The sequence below is a fragment of the Cnephaeus nilssonii genome, assembly GCF_951640355.1.
Source record: "Cnephaeus nilssonii genome assembly, chromosome: 2".
Lineage (NCBI taxonomy): Eukaryota > Metazoa > Chordata > Mammalia > Chiroptera > Vespertilionidae > Cnephaeus > Cnephaeus nilssonii.
In genome coordinates this window covers 10,644,290-10,664,118 of record NC_137073.1, presented here as the reverse complement: position 1 = coordinate 10,664,118, position 19,829 = coordinate 10,644,290, and the positions used below count along the sequence as shown (strand labels likewise).

Below are 19,829 nucleotides of genomic sequence, written 5' to 3'. Positions count from 1 at the left end.
TTTCTATCGAGAATTTTTTAAAAACGATCGGTTCTAAAACAAGGGAGGAGCCGCGAGACCCTCCAACTGCCGGGAAATCAAGTTTTGTCTGGCAAAGCCCTCGGTCCAAGCGTCCTACAACCGACACCCAACGGTCCCTCGCCTTACAACGCCACTACACTGCGCGTGCGCACGTTCCTGTCAAACGCGCTAACGGAGGCCGAGAAGAAAAAAGGCGGGGGCCACCAATCCCAATCGAGCAAAATGGCGCGGGAGAACGAGATGCGGGAGTTTACCCGTAGCTTCTTCCGGGGCCGTCCGGACCTCAGGTGCACTGGAGGTTGGGGTTGGGGTTGAAAAGGGCAGGGCCGGGCCGGGGACTCCCCTTGACATCTCTCTCCGCAGCACGCTCACCCACTCCATCGTGCGGCGAAGGTTCTTGGCTCACACCGGCAGCGACCACCTGGATCCCAAGGAGAAGCAGGCACTGAAGCGGCTCGTGGAGGAGGAACTACTGAAGATGCAGGTGTGGGCGGAACCCCCTCCACGGGGGGAGGGCTTGTTGCCGAGGAATAGGGGCCAGAGAAGGGGTGTGGCAGAGCATCACCTTGATACACGTTTTGCCCTCTTCATGCACAAACAGGTGGATGAAGCGGGTGCCAGAGAAGGACTAGACCTTGCCAAGAAGGCAAAGAGGCCCCCCACCTCCTGCAGTGACCCAGAGAGAAAAAGGTTCCGTTTGAATTCGGATTCAGGTTAGTGCCTTCTGCATAGTTGGTTCATTCAGAAAGTATTTACTGTGCATGTACTATGTCCCAAGGCATTGGATGAGGTCGTGAGGCCAGTGAGTCAGGACCCAGGAACAGGGTGGACTGATGGCTGTTTCCTGCTGTCTCTCCATTCATCTGTCAAAGCAGGGTTTGAGACAACCTATCCCAAGTGGAGGGAAAAGGGGCAGGAGGAACCTGTCCCAACCTTCTCTTCTCTCCACATTCCAGAGCCCAGTGCTGCAGCCTCCAGTCCAGACTGCTTCAGCCACCCAGCAAAGAATGGGATGGGGGCAGTAGTCAGTCCCACAGAGGAGAGTCCAAAGCGGGCCTCAAAAAGAGCAATTGAGAGCAGCGATGAGGAAGAACAGCAGAGGGACCTTACTGCATACAAGACTGGATTAGAGAAGGAGGCCGTGAAGGAGAGCTGGGAGGAGGAGGAGAGCTCTGCTAGAACAAGTAAGGTCTGGAAAGAAGAGAGCAGTGAGGAAGGGAATAAGGAGAAGGAGTCCAAAGGCAGGCCTAGGAAGAAACGTGTGACAAAAGACAGGACCCAGTGGGATGGTGGCAAAAGGCAGAGTGGCAGCAGTGAGGAGGATGGGGAAGACAGCTGGAGGAAGTTGAAACCAGCTACTAAAGGCATGGGAAAGTCAGCCAAAGTAGAAAGTAGAAAGACAACCAACGGTGAGGCAAGTGACTCAGAGAGGGAGGCGAGTGACAGTGAGGCAGGGGGGACCCTCAAGGGGGAGAGGAAGAACCGCTCTTACAGGAAGAGCTCCCAGAAAAGCAGGCCACGAAGCTCTTCCTCCTCTTCTGCAAATGGCAGCCCGGAACCCAAAGGCAGGAAGGTGAGGGTGAAGATGGGGTGGGAGGCCACAATTAAGAACAAGCAGGTACCAGGCAAGATTTCAGCTAGTAGGAAGCAGGCCATGGAGGAGAGTGAGGACAGTGAGGAAGAACTTGCCCAAAGGATGGAAAACAAAAGAGCTAAAAGACACCAGGAAAATGAAACAGAGAGCGAGGGGGAGGAGACACTAGCCAAGAAAGAGAACAGAGAGGAGGATTGGAAACCCAGAGCTCCAAACAATGGAGGGAAAAAGTCAGCTTGGGAGGACAGGAGCAGTAAGCAGAAAAACCTGGCAGCAAAAGTGCTGGGAGACGGGGGGGCCAGAGAGGAGGAGAAGGAAAGAGCAGTAGCAGGCAGTGGAGAGAACAGTGGGGAAGATGAAGAGCCCCTAGTGCAGAGGAAGGGCGAGGACAGGACCCAGTGGGATGGTGGCAAAAGGCAGAGTGGCAGCAGTGAGGAGGATGGGGAAGACAGCCGGAGGAAGTTGAAACCAGCTACTAAAGGCATGGGAAAGTCAGGCGAAGTAGAAAGTAGAAAGACAACCAACGGTGAGGCAAGTGACTCAGAGAGGGAGGTGAGTGACAGTGAGGTAGGGGGGACCCTCAAGGGGGAGAGGAAGAACCGCTCTTACAGGAAGAGCTCCCAGAAAAGCAGGCCACGAAGCTCTTCCTCCTCTTCTGCAAATGGCAGCCCGGAACCCAAAGGCAGGAAGGTGAGGGTGAAGATGGGGTGGGAGGCCACAATTAAGAGGGAGACCTAGAGTTGTACCCAGAAGACCTGACCTTCAGCTGTTGTCTTTTCTTGCCAGACTGGTCATCGTGATGAGGACCACCCTGCTGTGATGAGACTAAAGCGCTACATCCGGGCCTGTGGTGCCCATCGCAACTACAAGAAGCTGCTGGGCTCCTGCCGCTCGCGCAAGGAGCGCCTGTGTGTCCTCCGGGCAGAGCTGGAAGCTCTGGGCATGAAGGGTTAGGCCGGGTGTGCCCTGGGGCTGCAGGAGAGGTCCTTGGCTGCTGGGGAGAGAGGATCACAAGCCTCTTCTGCCCCAGGTAACCCTTCTTTAGAGAAGTGTCGGGCTCTGAAGGAGCAGCGTGAGGAGGCAGCCGAGGTGGCATCCTTGGACGTTACCAACATCATCAGCTATTCAGGTGAGGGGCTTCTTCCCCTGCCCAGGAACAGATGGGGCTTGGACTTCCTCAGACAACTCATCTCCGTCTTCCCCCAGGTCGGCCACGGAGACGCACGGCCTGGAACCCTTCAGAGTCAGCCGCCCCCGGGGAGCTATACCGCCGGACCCTGGACTCAGAGGAAGAGCGGCACTGTCCCCCACGCCCAGACTGGTCTCATATGCGTGGCATCATCAGCAGCGACGGCGAGAGTAACTAGGCTCCCCCATCTACCAGGAGGAACTTTATACACTTGTAGAAAGCACACGTATATAGCACCCCCGGCCAACCCAAACTCTGTGCCCAAAGAGAAGCACCTTTCTTCAGACTTGAAACTCCCAGGGGCAATTGCTGGGATCCTATTTCTGGTTCATGTTCTCAGTTTAAAGTGCTTACAGTTTATTTTTTAAGACTCAATAAAGGAGTGTTTGAATCACCTCATCAAAACTAGTCCCCCACACTCAGCCCCCCTCTACTTTGGGCCAGGAGGTTGAGAAGTGGCCACTGTCCTCCCACCCACCCCGTCTAGTTCCCTTTAATTCCCCTCAGGTTCTCCAAAGAAGTCCCAGCTTTTAGACCCTGCCATCCAGCCTGCCACCAGGCTCTATTAGAGTGTGGCTCCTAATCTCCTTCCTCCAGTCTGACTAGTGTGCCTCTGATCCTCCGGTCTTGGTGGAAGGACTCTTGAAAAACTGGCTTTAAGAGTGTGAAGCACAAAATGAAATAACCTGGAGACAGTTGGTGTTTATGTCTTCCTTCCCCTTTATAAAAACAGCCCCTTGGTCTAGGGGCCAACTCTTTCAGCATTCTAGGGGCAGGGGGTATAGGACCTACACCTTACCAGTCAGAGCGCCATGCCAGGCCTCTGGCTGTAGATGGAGCCAGTGAGGCCACTTCAGGGATTTGCTGGGATTCCTGCTGTTGAAGCTGCTGGTCAGATGTAAGCCTGGAGCTGCTAGGAGCTTGAGCAGGAAGTGAACCTTCTAAAAATCTTTGGAGCCAAAGCAAAGGGAAGCAGAGGTCAGAGTCTAATGACCCATCTAAGGCTCTGGATCCAGTGATGGCCGAAGTCATTAAAAACACTGCATTTTTAGGTCTACAGCCCAGTAAATCCTCTTTTTAAACACAAGTAACATCGCCTGCCACTGAACAGTCCTTAGTACACAGCTTAGGAAGCAGGAGTCCTGGGGTCTGTTAGAATAACCAACAGTTTATTAAAAGCTTGCCCTGGGGCTCTGTGCCAGCCCCGTAGCTGGGAGGGGCTCCCATCACTGCCCCCAGACCTGGGAGCAGCCCCTTCCAAGGTCCTTCCCTTGTTCCCCTGCCCCAGCTCTGATCGCAATTAAAAAAAAAGACAAGACGGCACAGGACTTCAGACGGCAACAGGGGAATGGAGAGACCCAGGCATCCTGACCCCAAGACCCCATCCTTATCCTTCTTACTAAGAAGGCCCTTTCCTCCCGTACTCCCCACCCCAGACCCCCAGACTTGCTCTGTCACATCCCAGGTCTGCGGGGGCCTGGCGTCCCCAATCCATGGCCCCAATGCAGGGAGTTTAGTTCTCTGAATATATCTAGACCCACCCTTCCCCTCCCCCAGGGGACTAGATGAATATTTGACACACACATCTCCCTCCTTTTCCAAGGCGGTGGTGGAGAGAGACCCTGGCACCATGGTGGGGAGGCAGGGGCTCCTAGTCAGCCTTGAGGAACCTATGCCCAAGCTGACCCTGGGCCACTGGCCAGCCCAAGAAGCTCATGAGATGAGGAGGTTGAGGAGAGCTGGAACTAACATCCTCTCCCCCACCCTTGGGTGGGCCTCAAGCTTATAAGCCCTCCAGAATCAGGCTCCACCCACCCTTGCCCCTGCCCCTCCATCTGCTTATCCACCTTGCACTTCAGGAATAGAAGTGGGAGGAGCCATTGAGGATGTGGGAAGCGACACTGGTGCTGCGGCTCAGAGGCCCAGGCACTGCGGCAGCAGGTGGGCCCACATTGTCACTGCCACTGCCCCCCGAGGCTGCCCGTCGCAGGGGCTGGGGGCTGTTTCTTAGCAGTAGCAGGGCTCCACCACGGGGTGTCCCACTCTGTGCTGGGGGCCCCAGCCAGTTTGGGGGACCTGGAGGAGCCAGCAGAGAAGGCTGACGCCAGGCTGGGGGGGGCATGCCAGGTGGAGGAGGGCCATGGCTCCAGTGTGCCCCTGAACGGGGAACAGGGCGGGAGGGCCAGGCAGGGGCAGGGGGTGGAGCGGGATAGCCCTGGGCAGCAGCCTCGGCTGGGATGCCCCCCAGAGCCATACTGGAGAAACCCAGCCTCATGCTCTCAGCATCGAAAGCCTCGATCTCACGGGCCTGCCGCTCAAGCAAACTCCGGATTCGTTCAGAACGCCCTGTTTGCAGGGCCAGCAGCTCCTCTTCCACCTGGAACACCCAGAAGAGATTAGAGAGTCCAGTGAGGGTTCGAGGGGGAGGGGGGCTGCCCACCCCATCCTGGAGGCCAAGCCCTCTTACCCGCTGCTCTAGCAGTGCCCGCCTCAGAGCTACTCTCTGTTCCAGCTCTCGCAACTCCCTCTCGTGTTGACTCTCCGTGCGAATCTTGATCTTACTCTGATAAGCATTGAGTAGCTCCAGTTCCTGTTGAAGCTGCTGCCGAAGGGCTTGGAACTCTGCCTCTTGGGTCTCATCAAGCCGCAGCTGGAAAATAGGAAGAACTAATTTTAGGGGCCTCCTCCCCAACCCCCACAATCCTCCCCTGCCCCAGGTAGGCCTGGGCCCTAAGGTTTCAAGAAGCAGCCAGTGTCAACATCTACCAAAATGAAAGGTCGTCATACCCTGTGACACAGCAATTACACTTCCAGGAATTTATCCCCAAGGTATACTTGCACATGTGCTCGAAGGTGTTCACTGAAGCGTTGTAATAGCAATATACTGGAAACAACCTAAATGTCCACCAATAAGGGATGGGTTAAATAAATTATGGTATATTTATACCATGGAAAATTCTATGCTGTTAAAAAAATGATATGTGTACTGACATGGGAAGAGGTCCAAGAAATATTAGGTGGAAAAAGAAGTTAAAGAATAGTATGTAAAGTATGATTCCATTCTTGTTTCAAAATTTTATGTAACTTTCCAATATGCATAGGAAATAATCTAGTACAATGAATTTTTAATAATTCTGAGAAGTGGGATTGGGTGAAAAAATGGCAATGAATAGTGTTACTTTTTACACCATGTGTATATTTTAAGTGACCCATTCCATGTTACTTATGTGTGATCACTTTTAGACAGCAACCTTCAAAATCCTCTAGAAGTCAGAAAATTGGCCTGAGGGCTACAAACATTTTGATTTGCTATTCACACATTAAACTAACTCAGGCTCAAGGAAAAATTACAGCCACACTTTCCTTGGTAGTTCTTGGTAGAATAGGCAGGCTGGCTTTGTTAAGACCTTAAGAAAATACTCAAGCGAAAGAATAAAACAATTGCAGAGAATACTAACAGTTGGAGGTATCTGAGGTTTCCCAGGAACAAAAAGCCCCTTCTCTATCCACCCCCTCCCCTGCTTTCACTGCCCATAACCAAGTGGGAAATAGCGGCCAATCTCCACCATGCTCCCTCTCTGGACCCCAGGCCTCACCGCCTGTGAGCTGAGCATCTCTGAGATGGACTGGTCGTATTGCTCGGCTAGGATTGCCAGCTTTCGGGTCTGTTCTTCTTTGAGCCGCTTAAGGAGGCTCTTGTGCTGAGCTTTAGGCGTAGTCTCCAGCAAGTGTGCCCGCAGAGCCTTGTACTGCCGAGTCTGGATCTTACACGTCTCCTGGAACTGCTTCTTGATCTGCAGCTCCTTAGACTATGCAGTGGATGGACCGAGGGGAAATGGGGGCAGGGGAGAGGAAGAGGGAGAGGAGGAAGAGGAAGAACAGGAGGAAGAGGAACAGGAGGAGGAGGAACAATCAGGGGAGAAGGGGGAAAGAGAGAGGAAGAGACAGAAACAGAGACAGGGAGAGGGAGAGAAACAGAAAACATGTTAGACAGAGGGGGCGGGGGGAACTGTATACAGACAGACACGAAGAGATGGGATCGTGTTGAGAGAGATCAGGAAGATTCTCAATGGGCAAGAGATGCAAAGAAAACAAGGTTCCAAGAGCATGTTCACAGAGTTGGGTGGAAAACTCACGAGAAACAGCAGGAGAGTTCATGGACAGGGAACAGAATCTTTAGAGTATTGAGGGCATACAAGAAGCTTTGACCATGCAGAGAGAAAACATGACCTAGAGATAGAAGCATGTGAGCAGATACAGAATGTATACAAGAGTGAGAAAACCAAATCACACAACACACCCATGGAACAGAGCAACACAGCTAAAGACAGAGGAAGGCCCAGGTTCAGTACCTCTGGGTGGGAAGGAGGGAAGGACAACCACCGAGCTGAGAAGTGGATAAGAGGTGGCCCCATCTCAGGCCACATAAGGCAAAGGGGCAAAGAAGTGGCCAGAAAGGGCCTGACAAGTTCAATGGGCCAACAGCTGCCACCCTGGCCAGATGCCCACATTCCAGACAGCCCCTTACGCACTCAGCTCCCATTCCACGCCCACAACCAATCCCATTTCCACGGCCCCCATACTCTCTTGCTTGGCCCCCAAACTCACCATCCCCTACTATTCAAGGCTTCCAGTTCCATCCCCCAGCCCTCTAGGATAATGCCTGATGTCAGGAGAGAAATTCAGCTCCCAGAAAGGGAACAGGTTGGGAGACAAAGCAGGGGATGAGGACAAAAGGACCCAGAACCTAAGGAGTCTCGTAAGGAATCCACAAATGGGAACTGTGGGCATAAGATATGTCAAAGCTCAAAGAGGTCCAGACCCCCAAGCTGGTGGTGGTCATGATGCAATAAAGTTATGACGGCAGAGAGGATGAGGCTGAGGAATGAAAGGGGTTGAGATAACGTAGATGGAGGTGAAGAGGTCATGGGACTGGGGGCCAAGGGTCTGGATTGGGGCATACCAGGGAGGCTAGGCGGCAGGACAAAGCAGACAGAGGCAGCCTGGGCCAAAGGTATAGTTCCGCTTAGATATTTTATTTGTGTTTGTCTTTTTCTTTTTTTGATGGGGAAAGGGGATAGGTTGGAAGGGAGACAGAAAAACAAAATCAAAGAGAGAAAAAAAAACACATGACTCTTTCCACCCACCACCACACCTGGCCCCAGGCCTGAGTCGATGAGGGTGAGGATGAGCACACACACAGCCGGAGAACAGCAATAACTTAGGGTGGGGAGGAGCTTCAGGAGAACACAAAGTGTAACTTCTGAGCTCTAGTGGAGGGGGCTGCCTGTCTAGAGGTCCAAGGGTTGGGGGTGGGGGAGCACACCGAGGAAGGAGGGGTGAAAGGGAGGACTGGGACTGCAGAATCTTCGCTGAGTAGTGGGAGATAAAGTGCTCAATGCTCTAGATTCGGGCTGATGAAACACCAGAGTTGGTCACCTCCAGGGAGGCAGGGCCCGGGACTGACGGGTTCGGGATTTCCGCCCAGCTAGAGTCCCTGGTGGTGGTTGGTGGGAGGCAGGGGGCCCTAGCCTGCGCTGGCTGCGTGGTAGCAGTCGGGGAATACGGCTGGGCCGTTCAACCCGAAGGAGGCCCCAGCTGGCCAGTGTGTGGATAGCCCAGGGAGGTAAGCGGGAGGCCAAACCCTGGCTGGCCCGTGCCAGGTGCCAGTTCCAGCCCTTACACAGGGCCCAAAACCTTGCCAATAGGGCTAGTGGGTGTCGGGAAGCCCGGGAATTACTCCGCCGAGGCCCAGGGACAGGCAGTCGACTGCGGAAGCCATCCTTGTTGGTCTTGGGGTAGAGGGCAAACAGACCCCGGTCCCCCACAGCCCCACAGCCCTGTAGGGCCCTAAAGGCCATGGGGGATAGGCGCAGCAGAGCCCGTAACCAGAGCCGAGAGATGCCCCGGCGAATCTGAGGTCCCTGCTGCCGCACCCATTTGCCCCCAGCTGCCATAGCTGCCAGTGGTAGAACCAGGCCTGGCCAGGCTAGCAGCCAGGCGGCTACAAGGCCCAGAGGGACACCTATAAGGCCCCGGCACCAGCTCAGACCCAGGATAGCCCCCAGTGCAGTGGCCTGGGCAAGGAGTAAGAACAGACTGGGGGGCAGATGCAGAGCTGTACAAAGAAGTAGGTAGGAGGCCCCCAGGCCCACCAGCCCCACCTCAAGGGCTAGCAGCGAGGCCTGCAAGCCACCCCCACCCTGGGCCGCCAGCAGTGGGAGCAGCAGCAGAAGTAGTAGGGGCAGGAGGCCAGAGGAGGACCCCACTGCAAAAGAGAGGCCGGCCAGGAGGCCATGGGACAGGAGTCCAGGGAACTGGCTAGCAGGGCCAGGTCTCAGATATGTTGGAGGGGGTTCAGGGGGGATGTCTGGTGAGGGACAGCCATCTCCAGGATCCCTCGGAGTCCTAATTGGAGCCCCCTCCTCCTCTTCTTCCTCTTCCTCCTCCTCAGGGACTGGGGTCAGAGCTGGGCCCTGGACCCAGCCAAGCTCAAATTCCTCATCCAGGAGGCTCCTATCCTCCTTCTCCCACAACCTCCATGCCTCAGCCAACTCCTGGCCCACAATGTTCCTCTCCTGAGGTGTCAGGGATGGGACTCCTAGCTCCTCTATCTCCTCCTCAGTAAGACCCCAAACTTCCTCATCAACCAAACACCTATGTTTTTGTGGACTGGGACTAGGGGTTCCTGATTCTTCCCCCAAAATCCTCTGCTCCTCTGGTTCCAAGGTGGCCCCTTCCTTTCCCAGAATCCTTCTCTCTGGAATTGCTTGCTCCTCCTCTCCCAGAATTCTTTGGTCAAAGACTGCCTCCTGGCCAGATGAGCAGGGATGCTCTTCTCTAGGGGTGCCTGTGCTGGGTGGTCCCAGAGCCCCAGGAATGGGGAGCGGGAGGGCCGGGGGACGCTGGCCTGCACGTACTTTGAGGCTCTTGGGCTGCTGGCGAACCTGGGCTGCATGCTTCTGCCGCAACTCTTGCTCACGCCGCTTGTTGTACTCCAGCTGGTTGCCCAGCTCTGTCTGGTGCTGCAGGCGGGTGAGCTCTGCCCTTGTGCGCTGTACAGCCTGGAGCTGTCTTAGCTCAAGCTCCCGTGTGGCCTCGTGCTGCCGCAGCAGCAATGCACACTCCAAGTCCTTCTGTGTTTGTTTCTTGTTCAAGTCCTGAAGCAGAAGAGAGGCAGGGCCCAGAGTCCAGTTAGGACACCTTGTTGGTGCGAGAGCCCCAAAACTCTTTGGCAGAAGGAGCTGAGGGTGGGATATAAGGGAGCCAAACTCCTGGCTGGTCTGGGAATAGAATTCTAAGGGAACTCTAGCAGGGTCTTTCTGGTGGGCATGAGAAGCAAAAGTGGTGTTCAAGAGAAGCAGAACCATAACATGAAGGTGGGCTGAGGGGAAAGACAACTACAAGTGAGGCAAGTGAAAAAGGATGTCTGGGCCGGGCCAGCATGGCTCAGTGGTTGAGCACTGACCTGTGAACCAGGAGGTTGAGGTTCGATTCCCGGTCAGGGCACATGCCTGGGTTGTGGGCTCCATTCCCAGTATGAGGCATGCAGGAGGCAGCCAATCAATGATTCATCATTGATGTTTCTATTTTTCTCTCCCCTTCCCTTCCTCTCTGAAATCAATCTATCTATATCTATATAATTTTTTTTTTTTTAAAGGATGTCTGGGATCCGGGAGGGGAATGGGGTGACCCACCTCTCGCAGCAGATCCTGGTCCAGGCTATGACGAGCCAGCAGCATTTTGCGCTTATACTGGCGACACTGCAACTCAAAGTACTGGCGCTGCCTCCGTAGCAGCCCTGCCTCCTCTTCCGCCTGGCACTGCTGTAGCTGCTCCTTCTGCCGCAAAAGCCACTCAGCCTTCTCCCGCTTGGGTGTGCTGGGGTTCTCCTGAAGCTCCTGGGCAGTGGGGAGAGCAGGGCAGTTAGGGACTGCCTCGCTTACCACCAGGCCCCATCCACTCCACTGCTGGACCTATCCCACCTCCTTTAGTTGCTCCTTCCGAAGTTTGTAGGTTCGCTTCTGCGCCTCCAGCAGGGCAGCCAGCTCCTTCTTCTGCTGCCCAAGGATGTGCTGCTGAAACTTTCGTTCCTCAGCCTGGGCAGCTCGTGCCTCCTTCTCACCGATGGCCTGGTGCCGCCGTGACAGCTTTTCTGCCTCAGCCCCGAAGCCAGCTCGCTGTGCCTCAAGCTCTCGCTGCAGCCGTGCACTATGCTCCTCGCGTTCACCCCTCAGCCGTGACTCCAGGGCCAACAGCTGTTTCTGGTGCTGCCGTCGCATCCGCTTATAGCCACTTAGCTGCTCCCTCAGAGCTGAGTCCTGCTCATGCTCCTGGATCTGACGGCTGACCTGGGGCGGGAGAGAGGATGAGAAGAAAGGCTCAGCCTTGGCCCCCATTTTATTAGCACACACAGTCTTCATGCTCTATGAAGAAAGAACATGGGCTTTAGACACGTGGGTTTAATTCTCACATTTGGTACCTTCCTCACACATAACCTCTCTGAGCCTGCCACCTCAACTGGATAATGAAAATATAATTAACTTCACAGGTTGATGAGATAATAAGAGGTGTAAAAGTAGGACAATTCAAATTAGTTCAAAAGAGTAATCATACAGCCCAGGCAAGTTTGGCTCAGTAGACAGAGCGTTGGCCTGTGAACTGAAGGGTCCCGGGTTCAATTCTGATCAAGGATGCATTCCTAGGTTGCGGGCTCGATCCCTGGCCTTGCTCAGGGTGAGTGCAGGAGGCAACCAATTGATGTGTCTCTCTCACATCAATGTTTTTCTCTCTCTGTCTCTTCCCCTCCCTTCCACTCTCTCTAAAAATAAATGGAAAAATATCCTCGGGTGAGGATTAATAACAACAAAAAGAGAGTAATCATAGAGACCTGGGTCCATGTCCCAGCTCTGCCACTTACTAACCATGTGACCTCATGCAAGTTAAGGTTGCTAAACCTTGGTTTCCTCGTCTATTAAATGGGGCCATAATACCTCCTCATAGAGGGCTGTGGAGATTAACTTTGATACATACTAGTACGTACTAGTGTCTAGAACACTGTGAATCACTAAGTATTGGCTTTGTTCTCCTTCAGCAAACACTGAGGATCATTATAGCCCAAGTTCAGAACTGGATCTGGGCCATGAGATGTTGGAATAACAAGAACACTGGGACTGGATGTCCTCAACTGAGGTTTGAGCTCAGGTCCATTGTCCAGGTGGCCAATACCCTGGAAGTCACAGATTTCTCTGCACAGTATCACAAAGAACCAAGCATCACAGGATTTGAAGAGCTGACCTAACAGAACCAACCACATGCAGAGACCACTAGACCAAGTAAGGGGGTTGTTGGTGCTTGCAGCTAAGCAGGTATGTAATCTAAATGTCTACCCACTTTTCCCTGTCAACTGAGAAAACCACTGCTATGAGTTAATGTTAGAAAAGGACCAATGCTGCTTACAGAATGTGACAACCACCAACAATGCTAGGATAAGTGCCTTAGGCAAGCAGGCCCTGAGTCATGGCTGCCTCACCTCTCAAATGGGATCACACTGGCTCCCTCCCAGAGGAGCTGGATTAAATATAGGCATGTATGTGAACCTGAGAACCAATCACTGGTATGAGGCAGATATCTGAACACCACCCTAGCCCTCCACAAACACAGAATCCAGCACATCTGTCATAATGCTGTTCAGGAGCACCCAATTGGCCAGGGGCCTGGCAAGGCACCCGAGGAAACACAATTTAAGTCCAGCCACAAAAATGGAATAAGAGTTTGCCAAGCTAGGAATACCCAATGTGGCCAATCCCCTAGAGGTTGAAGTGAAGAAAAGGCAAGAGACAGCTACCAAAAGTGAGGGTAGAATTTGAACTTAACCATGTGCCACAAGGAGGAAATCATTTCTGGACTTAGATGATTGGGACCTGTGGCCCAAAGGAGAATGGATGCACTTACCAGGGAAGCAGTACGGATGGTGGCAAAGTGGTCCCGGTTGCGGCAGTAGGCCCGGCGGCGGGCAGAAGAAGTGGTAGAAGTGGGAGCTGGGGCTGCAGGCTGCTGGAGAGGGCCCTGGGTCAGCTCTGGCTGGTAGGGGTCATCATATAGGTTGTCAGAGCCCTAGAGGGAAGGTGGAAAGGATATACAGGCTCAGAGGCCACTGGGCCCAAAGAGAGTTCCTTGGAGACCCAGTCAGATTTAGAGAGGAGGCAGTCATGCTTGGGAGGGAGAGAAGGGAGCCCAGACGATGCCTGAGCAGAAGAGCTGGGGCTGGGCCTTTCCACTGTCAGGCCTACTCAGGGCGAGCTGCATACCGGCAGCCGGTGGATGATGGAACTGTGGGAGGTGACTGTGTGTTCCCCTTCCTGCATCATGGCCATCTCCCGGGCTTCAGGGCCTTCCTCCTCTTCTTCCTCCTCTTCCTCTTCCTCTTCTTCCTCCTCATTGTCTGAAGCATCTGCTAGGCTGTTGACTGAGCTGCTCTGACTAGAGGCGCTGATGGACATGCTGGGCACTGAGTGGCTACTCTCTAGACTGGTCAGCGTCCCAGCTCGGTGCATGTAGGGCTCCGCCTCCTGTAGACAGGGCGTAGGCTGTTGGGCAGGGAAGGAGGGAAGAACAAGGGGTGTGTACATGGAGGTAGCACAAGGAGACAGTGGGTGTGAGGAGGGATGGGTAAGGGGGCCAAGCAGCTGCTAGGAGGCAAGTACAACATGGTGGTAAAGGGTGGCAGGGCAAGCTGGGTCACCTCCTCCTCCTCTGGGGCTTCAGCACCAGGGCCATTGGGTGCCTCTTGGAATAGAATCTTCTTCATCTTGCGGTACTGCAGGTTGTCCAGCTCCCGCACAGCGTCCTTGGTCCTTTGAATTAGGTCCATAATGACTGTGGGTGGCCGCTCCCGGAGCACAAATCGGTGCTGGGGAAAGAGAACACTGAGGCTTGCTGCCAAGCACCCCTACGACCCTCAATATCCTATGGGTGCTGGCATTCCCTCTAGCCTGAGGCAATCCCCTGGGACCCATGTCCTCATGGGTGGATGCTGGCCTTGTCCCAACACTTTCTCCCACATTAATTTTCACCACCCAATCTCCCCAGTCTCTTATTCCTTCACCAATGGCCAACGGGCAAGACCAGTCACATCTGGATTCCAGTCCAGGTCCTCTATCAAAGTGCTGCATGTCCGTGGACATGTCATGAGGCCTCTCTGGGCCTCATAAGGAATCCCACAATTACAAAACAACTGTCAAACTAGACAATCTATGTCAGTTCCCAACTAGGGCTCCTTAGGCCCCCATGGGTCTGTGAAGGGAATAGGGGCCCCTCTACTTTTGCTAAGTCAAAAAACACCTAAGGGAAATCATACATTTACCCATGACAAGGCTACACAGGCTTTTGGCTTGATTTACATCAGATCAGTGTGGTAACCCTGGTTATCGCATGCTGACCAGAAGTCCTGGCTCACAATTATATACATCTTTGATTAATAAAAGATGGGAAAACAAATTATTACTTAATAAAGGCAGTCTGGTAGACAAAATCTAACAGGGAGGGGGTGGGAATTCATAAATGAAGTTTTTGGTGGGAATCACTAATTTCATTGAGGGGTTTCTTGTAGCTTAAACAAGCTACAGTTCTAGAAGAATCCTAGGCCAGTGAGTCCTCACCTTCAGAAGAACCTCTGAGGTTGGTCTGTCTTGAGGGATTTTCTGAAGACAGGAATCGACAAAATTCCGGAAGTACTCAGACCTAGTAGTCACAGGAGGGTGAGGGAGGGGTGGGAAAGGGATGAGTCAGGCAGCCTTACCCTATGGCCTAACCCCTGGGCCCAGGGATCCAAGCCCTTACCAGTGTCCTGACTGGAGCACAGGGGACTCATTCTGTGCAATGTGGTATAAGGCACTCATCGCATTCATGTTAAACAGTGGTGGTTTCCGTTCCGCTACAAAGAAAGGTCAAATGGGAGAAAGTGAGAGATGGCAGTGGGTAGAGGAGACTGGAACGGAAATCCGAAGATTTGGGTTCACATTCCAGCTCCCTGACTTCTTGGCTGCATGACTCTGAGCAATTCACATAATCTCAATGTATTCCCTCTGGAAAATGCAACACCATCCTTTCACCTGCACAAGGTGAAGTAGAGATAAAAAAATAACATATGCAAAAGCACCAAAGGCCGAAGAAAATTATCAGCCAAATTAATATTTATTAGGTGCCAAATGAGAGCAAAAGCTCGCTAAGTGTTATGGGGAAGGTAAAGGAAAACAAGAAATAGGTCCTGTCCTCAACGAACTTCAGTCTGACAGAAAGATTAAATAGGGCTGGACAAATAATATCAAGTTCAAACTGTTAACTGGCACAAGAGGAAGATAGGCAAATGGCTGGGAAGCTGGTGTGAGGTGGGCCTTCCCGCTGGTATATCTGCAGGGGATTCAGGGAAGGTCTTTTGGAAAAAGGGATATTGGAGCTAGACCTTAGATGAGAAATTGCAAGCCAGGAGCTCCAAGTAGCTCAGTCAAATGTCTTATGTTGTTTATGCTTTTGGCCCACATAATGATTTTTAAATTAAATTCCACATAACAAATAATAATAATCTAAATCTCCAGTTTATCTTAAAAACTTAGATCTGGTGAATTAGAGCCTATATTCTTGCATAACAATGGGCTGGAGAAAAGCAATAGCAATCTCCAGTTTGCCAAACTTCCAGTTTGCTTTTCTGATCCTGATTATCAGTTGCCATTTATCATCAAGATTGATGTGTGTGTTTGTGATTTTTTTTTAATCGTAGAGAAGTATTTCTCTGTACCTATGTCTCTACCAAAACTAGGAATAAAATGGACAGCTCTATATTTTTCTTATTCCCGGCCTGCTTAAAATATTTGTCTGGTTGCGGCCTCAAATGGTAAATGTAGACATGCAGAGATGGACATGTACAAATTTCTGCCCTTGGGCAGGGGACACAAAAGAAATCAAGGCAAAAAAGTGGAAAAGTTCATGGCACACAGTGGTGGAGCTCCTGAAGACGAAAGCCAGGCTTTAGGAAGCAGTCTTTAGCTTGGGGTAAGAAAAGATGGATATGACTTCGGTCTTGAAAGCAACAGAGAGCCACTGCTGGCTCTGAGAAAGAAAGTGAAACAGCAGAGCTTAAGCAGATCTCTGTGACATAAGAGAGACTATAGTAGGAGAGAATGGCAGTAGGAAAGATCACTGCAAGAAGTTGCTTATAAGAGTTACTAACAGCAACTTTCTTTCTTTTTTCTGTTTGTTAATCCTCACCGAAGGATATTTTTCCATTGATTTTTAGAGTGGAAGGGAGGGGAGAGACACAGAGAGAAAAACATCAATATGAGAGAGACATATTGATTGGTTGCCTCCCACATGGGTCCCTACCAGAGCCGGGGATTGAGCCTGCAACCCAGGTACGTGCCCTTGACTGGAATCAAAGCCATGACCCTTCAGTCCAAGGGCCGATGCTCTATCCACCGAGCCAAACCTGCTAGGGCAATAGCATCTCTTTCTTGGGACTAGTCTATGTTTGGCACCCTGTTGGAGGTCTTACAAAACATTATCTCATTAAATAGTTGTTTCAATAGTGCAGGCTGACAAAGATGAGAACCTTGACATGGCTTCAAGGCCTTATGAACTCACTTGAGCCTAACTCTCTGTCCATATCACTTACTGCTCTTTACTGCATTATTCCAAACTAGGGGGTCCCTCAGCCTGGCCTGCACCCTCTTGCAGTCCAGGAGCCCTTGGGGAATGTCCACCTGCCGGCTTAGGCCCACTCCCTGCAGGATCGGGCCTAAGCTGGCAGTCAGACATCCCTCTCACAGTCCGGGAGCCCTCGGGGGATGTCCACCTGCCGTTAGTCAGACATCCTTAGCACTGCCACGGAGGCAGGAGAGGCTCCCGCCACCACCACTGCGCTGGCCAGCCATGAGCCAGCTTCTGGTTGAGCAGTGTTCCCCCTGTGGAAGTGCACTGACTACCAGAGGGCAGCTCCTGTATTGAGTATCTGCCTCCTGGTGGTCAGTGTGCGTCATAGCGACCAGTCATTCGGCCGTTAGGGTCAATTTGCACATTACCCTTTTATTATATAGGATAACTAAAACTAGTTTCAGCTTCCCATGCCTGCTCTTACCTGTCTGGAATGCTCTTCCCTACAGTCTTCAAACAGCTAACTATTATTTGCCTTGTGACGCCATTGATATATTTCTGCTACAGGAAGACCTTCCTCAGCCTCTGAACTAGGTCATATCCCTTGTTTTAGAGTTGCACTATTCCTTTAACTCCCCCATTCAGCTCTTATTACATTGAAAGAAAATATGCCTGTTGCCCCAACTTGAATATAAATTCCATGAAGGCAGGAGACTTATTCACTGCTATACCCCCAAGAACCTACTAGCACACACATGGCCCACAGTCCGTGCTAAAAAAAAAAAGTTTAGAACTAGAGTATTAGACAGGAAGAGATGAATGCTATGAAATCTTTAGGTATAAAAACTGGCAGAATTTGCCCGAGCCAGTTCTGCTCAGTGGACAGAGTATCAGCTCACGGACTGAAGGGTCCCAGATGCCATCTGGTCAAGGGCATGTATAGCGCTTGCAGGTTCCCTGGCCCAAGTTGAGGTGCGTGCAGGAGGCAACCAATTGATGTGTCTCTCTCAAATAGACGTTTCTCTGTCTCTCCCTCTCCCTTCCACGCTCTAAAAATCAATGGAGCACTTGCCAGTTTGGCTCAGTGGATAGAACATCGGCCTGCGGACTGAAAGGTCCCGGGTTCGATTCCGGTCAAGGGCACATGCCCAGGTTGTGGGTTCGATCCCCAGTGGGGGGCGTGCAGGAGGCAGCTGATCAATGATTCTCTCATCATTGATGTTTCTATTTCTCTCTCCCTCTCCCTTCCTCTCTGATTAAAAAAATAATAAAAATTAAAAAACAAAAATAAAAATCAATGGTAAAATATCCTTGGGTGAGGATTAACAAATATAAAATAAACAAATAAAAAACTGGCAGAATTTGACAGCTGCCTATATTGGAGATGAAGGGTAGAGTCAAAATGAACAGAAGCCTGGAAACCTCAAAGGATGGTATGGTGTGGGGATAATAAGAGAAAGAGAAGGGAATGAAGGGAAAAGAGGATGGAGGGGGCAGAGTGGAGGTTGTCCTTACCCAGCTCGATGCACGTTATCCCCAGTGACCAGACATCCACCTTGCCATCATACTGCCCTTCATCCATTGCCAGGATCACCTCCGGAGCCATCCTGGGAGTTCAGACGAAAGAGGCTAATTACCTGCCCAGACCCTGCCAACTCCTGCTCCCAACTTTCTGGCAGCTCTCTCCAATCACCACCACTCCCACTCACCAGTACGGGGTGCCCACAAAGGAGTTGGCAGGTGCCATGATGGATGCGGAGCCGAAGTCCCCCAGCTTCACCAAGCCCGGCTCTGATAGCAGGATGTTTCCAGCCTTCACATCCCTGCCAAAGAAGCAAAGCACAGGAACAAGACATGCCTCTTAGGAAGGCTGAGTGGGGGCTACAGCACCAAGTTCCAAGAAGGCTGTAGCCCAGCTAAATGCAGAGCAGTGTAGCGAGCACTCCGCCACCCTCCCAGCCATCATCAGTGCTGCTTGTACCTATGGATCATGTTGTGGGAATGCAGATAAGCCAGGCCCTGAAGGGCCCCGTGGGTCACAGCTGCAATCTCCACCTCCTGAAGGGGCTTCTTATGCACTAGGGAGTGAGGAAAAACATCAAGCTGAGGGAGCCCAAGGGTGAGACTGGAACAAGTTTCCCTTAACCCTTCCCCTACAGCTTCTCTGCTCTTCTCCCTTCTTCCACTTGTTGGACAGAGTTACTTACCTTCTAGAAGGTCAGAAGCTGAGCCCAGGCAATACTCCATCACCAGCTAAGGAAGGGTCAAGGGTCAGAGATCAGCAGAACTGGCCACCCCTGGCCCATCTCTCTTGGGCAGAGATCCAAAATAGAGAGCTTCCTTGCTCTATCCTCCACTCAGGCAATGCCCCGAGGGTAATGACAGGGAGGAAGGACAACTGAGAAAATGAGGGGGTGGTGGAAGAGTCCCTAGAGTCAGAGCCTCTCCCACCTCGATCCCTTCAAAGCTCCAATCTCCAGCTCTTCCAACCCATGTGCCCTTGTTCCAACTGCTAATAGTCTATGTCACCCTTCAAACCAGCCTCTCCTTCTGGGCAGACTCTGCTGCTCATGGCTTTGTCTGAGAAATAAAAAGGTTGGGAGAGACTCACTCCTTCCCAAGATCCCCACACCAGCACTCCGAATAGAGCCCACCTAAGAGACTAGACCAAGATAAGGATGGGTCTGAGAGGGGGCAAAGATCAGGCCAGAGACAGGGGGCCAGCTCACCCAAGCTGTGTGTTCCCTCAGGTAACAGCCCCGGTACTGAATGGTATTGGGATGCCGCAGCTTCTGTAGGAACCGAACCTCCTTGATGATGTCCTGCCACTTCTGGGAGGCGTCAGGGGGAGGAGAGACTTACTCAGTCTGCATCTTGATATGGGTCTCCTACCCCCGACCCGTTCTTGTTAAGTCTGACCCACCTCATTAGACTGCTTCCCACTGTAGGACATCTTCTTGATGGCCACCACCTCATTATTCCGGACATCCCGGGCCTAGAGGACCAGACCAGAAGGTGGAGGTCCACAGGGGGAGAATGCAGTCCCCATCCCTGCCCTACCCTCCCAAGCCCCAACTCACAAAGTACACAGCTCCAAAGCTGCCATGGCCAATTTCCCGAAGGTCAGAGAAGAGCTTTTCAGGGTCATCCTTGAAAAAGAGCTCAGCCACATCAGGGTCCTTCAGGCTCCCAGCCCGGCTCCCAGCTGGCATGGTGGCCCCTGAGGGCCCTGAGAGTGGGGCCTGTCCTGGAGAATGGAAATGGGACCAAGGGTGGGGCTCTCAGAGAAGGAAGGGGCCCCTCAAGTTTCTGCCTTCTCCTTCCCTAGTTTCCTGTTGAGGGGGAGGCACTGGTGAGGAAGGGTATGGGGAGATTAGG

General features: G+C 52.3%; 2 protein-coding genes across 6 annotated transcripts; one reads left to right on the top strand and one right to left on the bottom strand.

Annotated features, from left to right (window-relative positions):
• Positions 1-175: 175 nt before the first annotated feature.
• On the top strand, positions 176-3,814 carry HIRIP3 (HIRA interacting protein 3). 2 transcript variants are annotated; one of them, XM_079792732.1, is made up of 7 exons: positions 176-308; positions 385-505; positions 623-734; positions 978-2,305; positions 2,402-2,564; positions 2,646-2,744; positions 2,822-3,118. In XM_079792732.1, exons 1-7 carry the CDS (start codon positions 244-246, stop codon positions 2,980-2,982), a joined length of 2,049 nt encoding a protein of 682 aa, XP_079648858.1. In that variant the 5' UTR covers positions 176-243; the 3' UTR covers positions 2,983-3,118. The 2 variants fall into 2 exon arrangements, with proteins under 2 accessions (XP_079648858.1, XP_079648857.1); XM_079792731.1 differs by lacking the exon at positions 176-308 and having other exon boundaries at positions 379-505; positions 2,646-3,814.
• A 138-nt stretch (positions 3,815-3,952) lies between these two features.
• On the bottom strand, positions 3,953-19,666 carry TAOK2 (TAO kinase 2). 4 transcript variants are annotated; one of them, XM_079792693.1, is made up of 18 exons: positions 19,532-19,666; positions 19,375-19,446; positions 19,181-19,282; positions 18,659-18,704; positions 18,433-18,529; positions 18,161-18,274; positions 17,967-18,058; positions 14,646-14,739; positions 14,465-14,546; positions 13,549-13,716; positions 13,115-13,393; positions 12,759-12,920; positions 10,790-11,155; positions 10,502-10,705; positions 9,725-9,964; positions 6,401-6,613; positions 5,272-5,454; positions 3,953-5,181 (listed from the first exon to the last, which is right to left on the bottom strand). In XM_079792693.1, exons 1-18 carry the CDS (start codon positions 19,661-19,663, stop codon positions 4,660-4,662), a joined length of 3,168 nt encoding a protein of 1,055 aa, XP_079648819.1. In that variant the 5' UTR covers positions 19,664-19,666; the 3' UTR covers positions 3,953-4,659. The 4 variants fall into 4 exon arrangements, with proteins under 4 accessions (XP_079648819.1, XP_079648820.1, XP_079648817.1 ...); XM_079792694.1 differs by having other exon boundaries at positions 13,115-13,375; XM_079792691.1 differs by lacking the exons at positions 3,953-5,181; positions 5,272-5,454; positions 6,401-6,613 and having other exon boundaries at positions 7,820-9,964.
• Between the last annotated feature and the right edge of the window lie 163 nt (positions 19,667-19,829).

Bases quoted from the DNA above. Each gene is read 5' to 3' on its own strand.
- HIRIP3 (XM_079792731.1), top strand. The intron at 735-977 runs GTTAGTGCCTTC...TCCACATTCCAG, and splicing joins CCGTTTGAATTCGGATTCAG to AGCCCAGTGCTGCAGCCTCC. The intron at 2,565-2,645 runs GTTAGGCCGGGT...CTTCTGCCCCAG, and splicing joins GGAAGCTCTGGGCATGAAGG to GTAACCCTTCTTTAGAGAAG.
- TAOK2 (XM_079792691.1), bottom strand. From the start codon at position 19,663: ATGCCAGCTGGGAGCCGGGCTGGGAGCCTGAAGGACCCTGATGTGGCT. The intron at 18,530-18,658 runs GTAAGTAACTCT...CTCACTCCCTAG, and splicing joins AGCTTCTGACCTTCTAGAAG to TGCATAAGAAGCCCCTTCAG. The intron at 9,965-10,501 runs GTGGGTCACCCC...CTTCTGCTTCAG, and splicing joins ACCAGGATCTGCTGCGAGAG to GACTTGAACAAGAAACAAAC.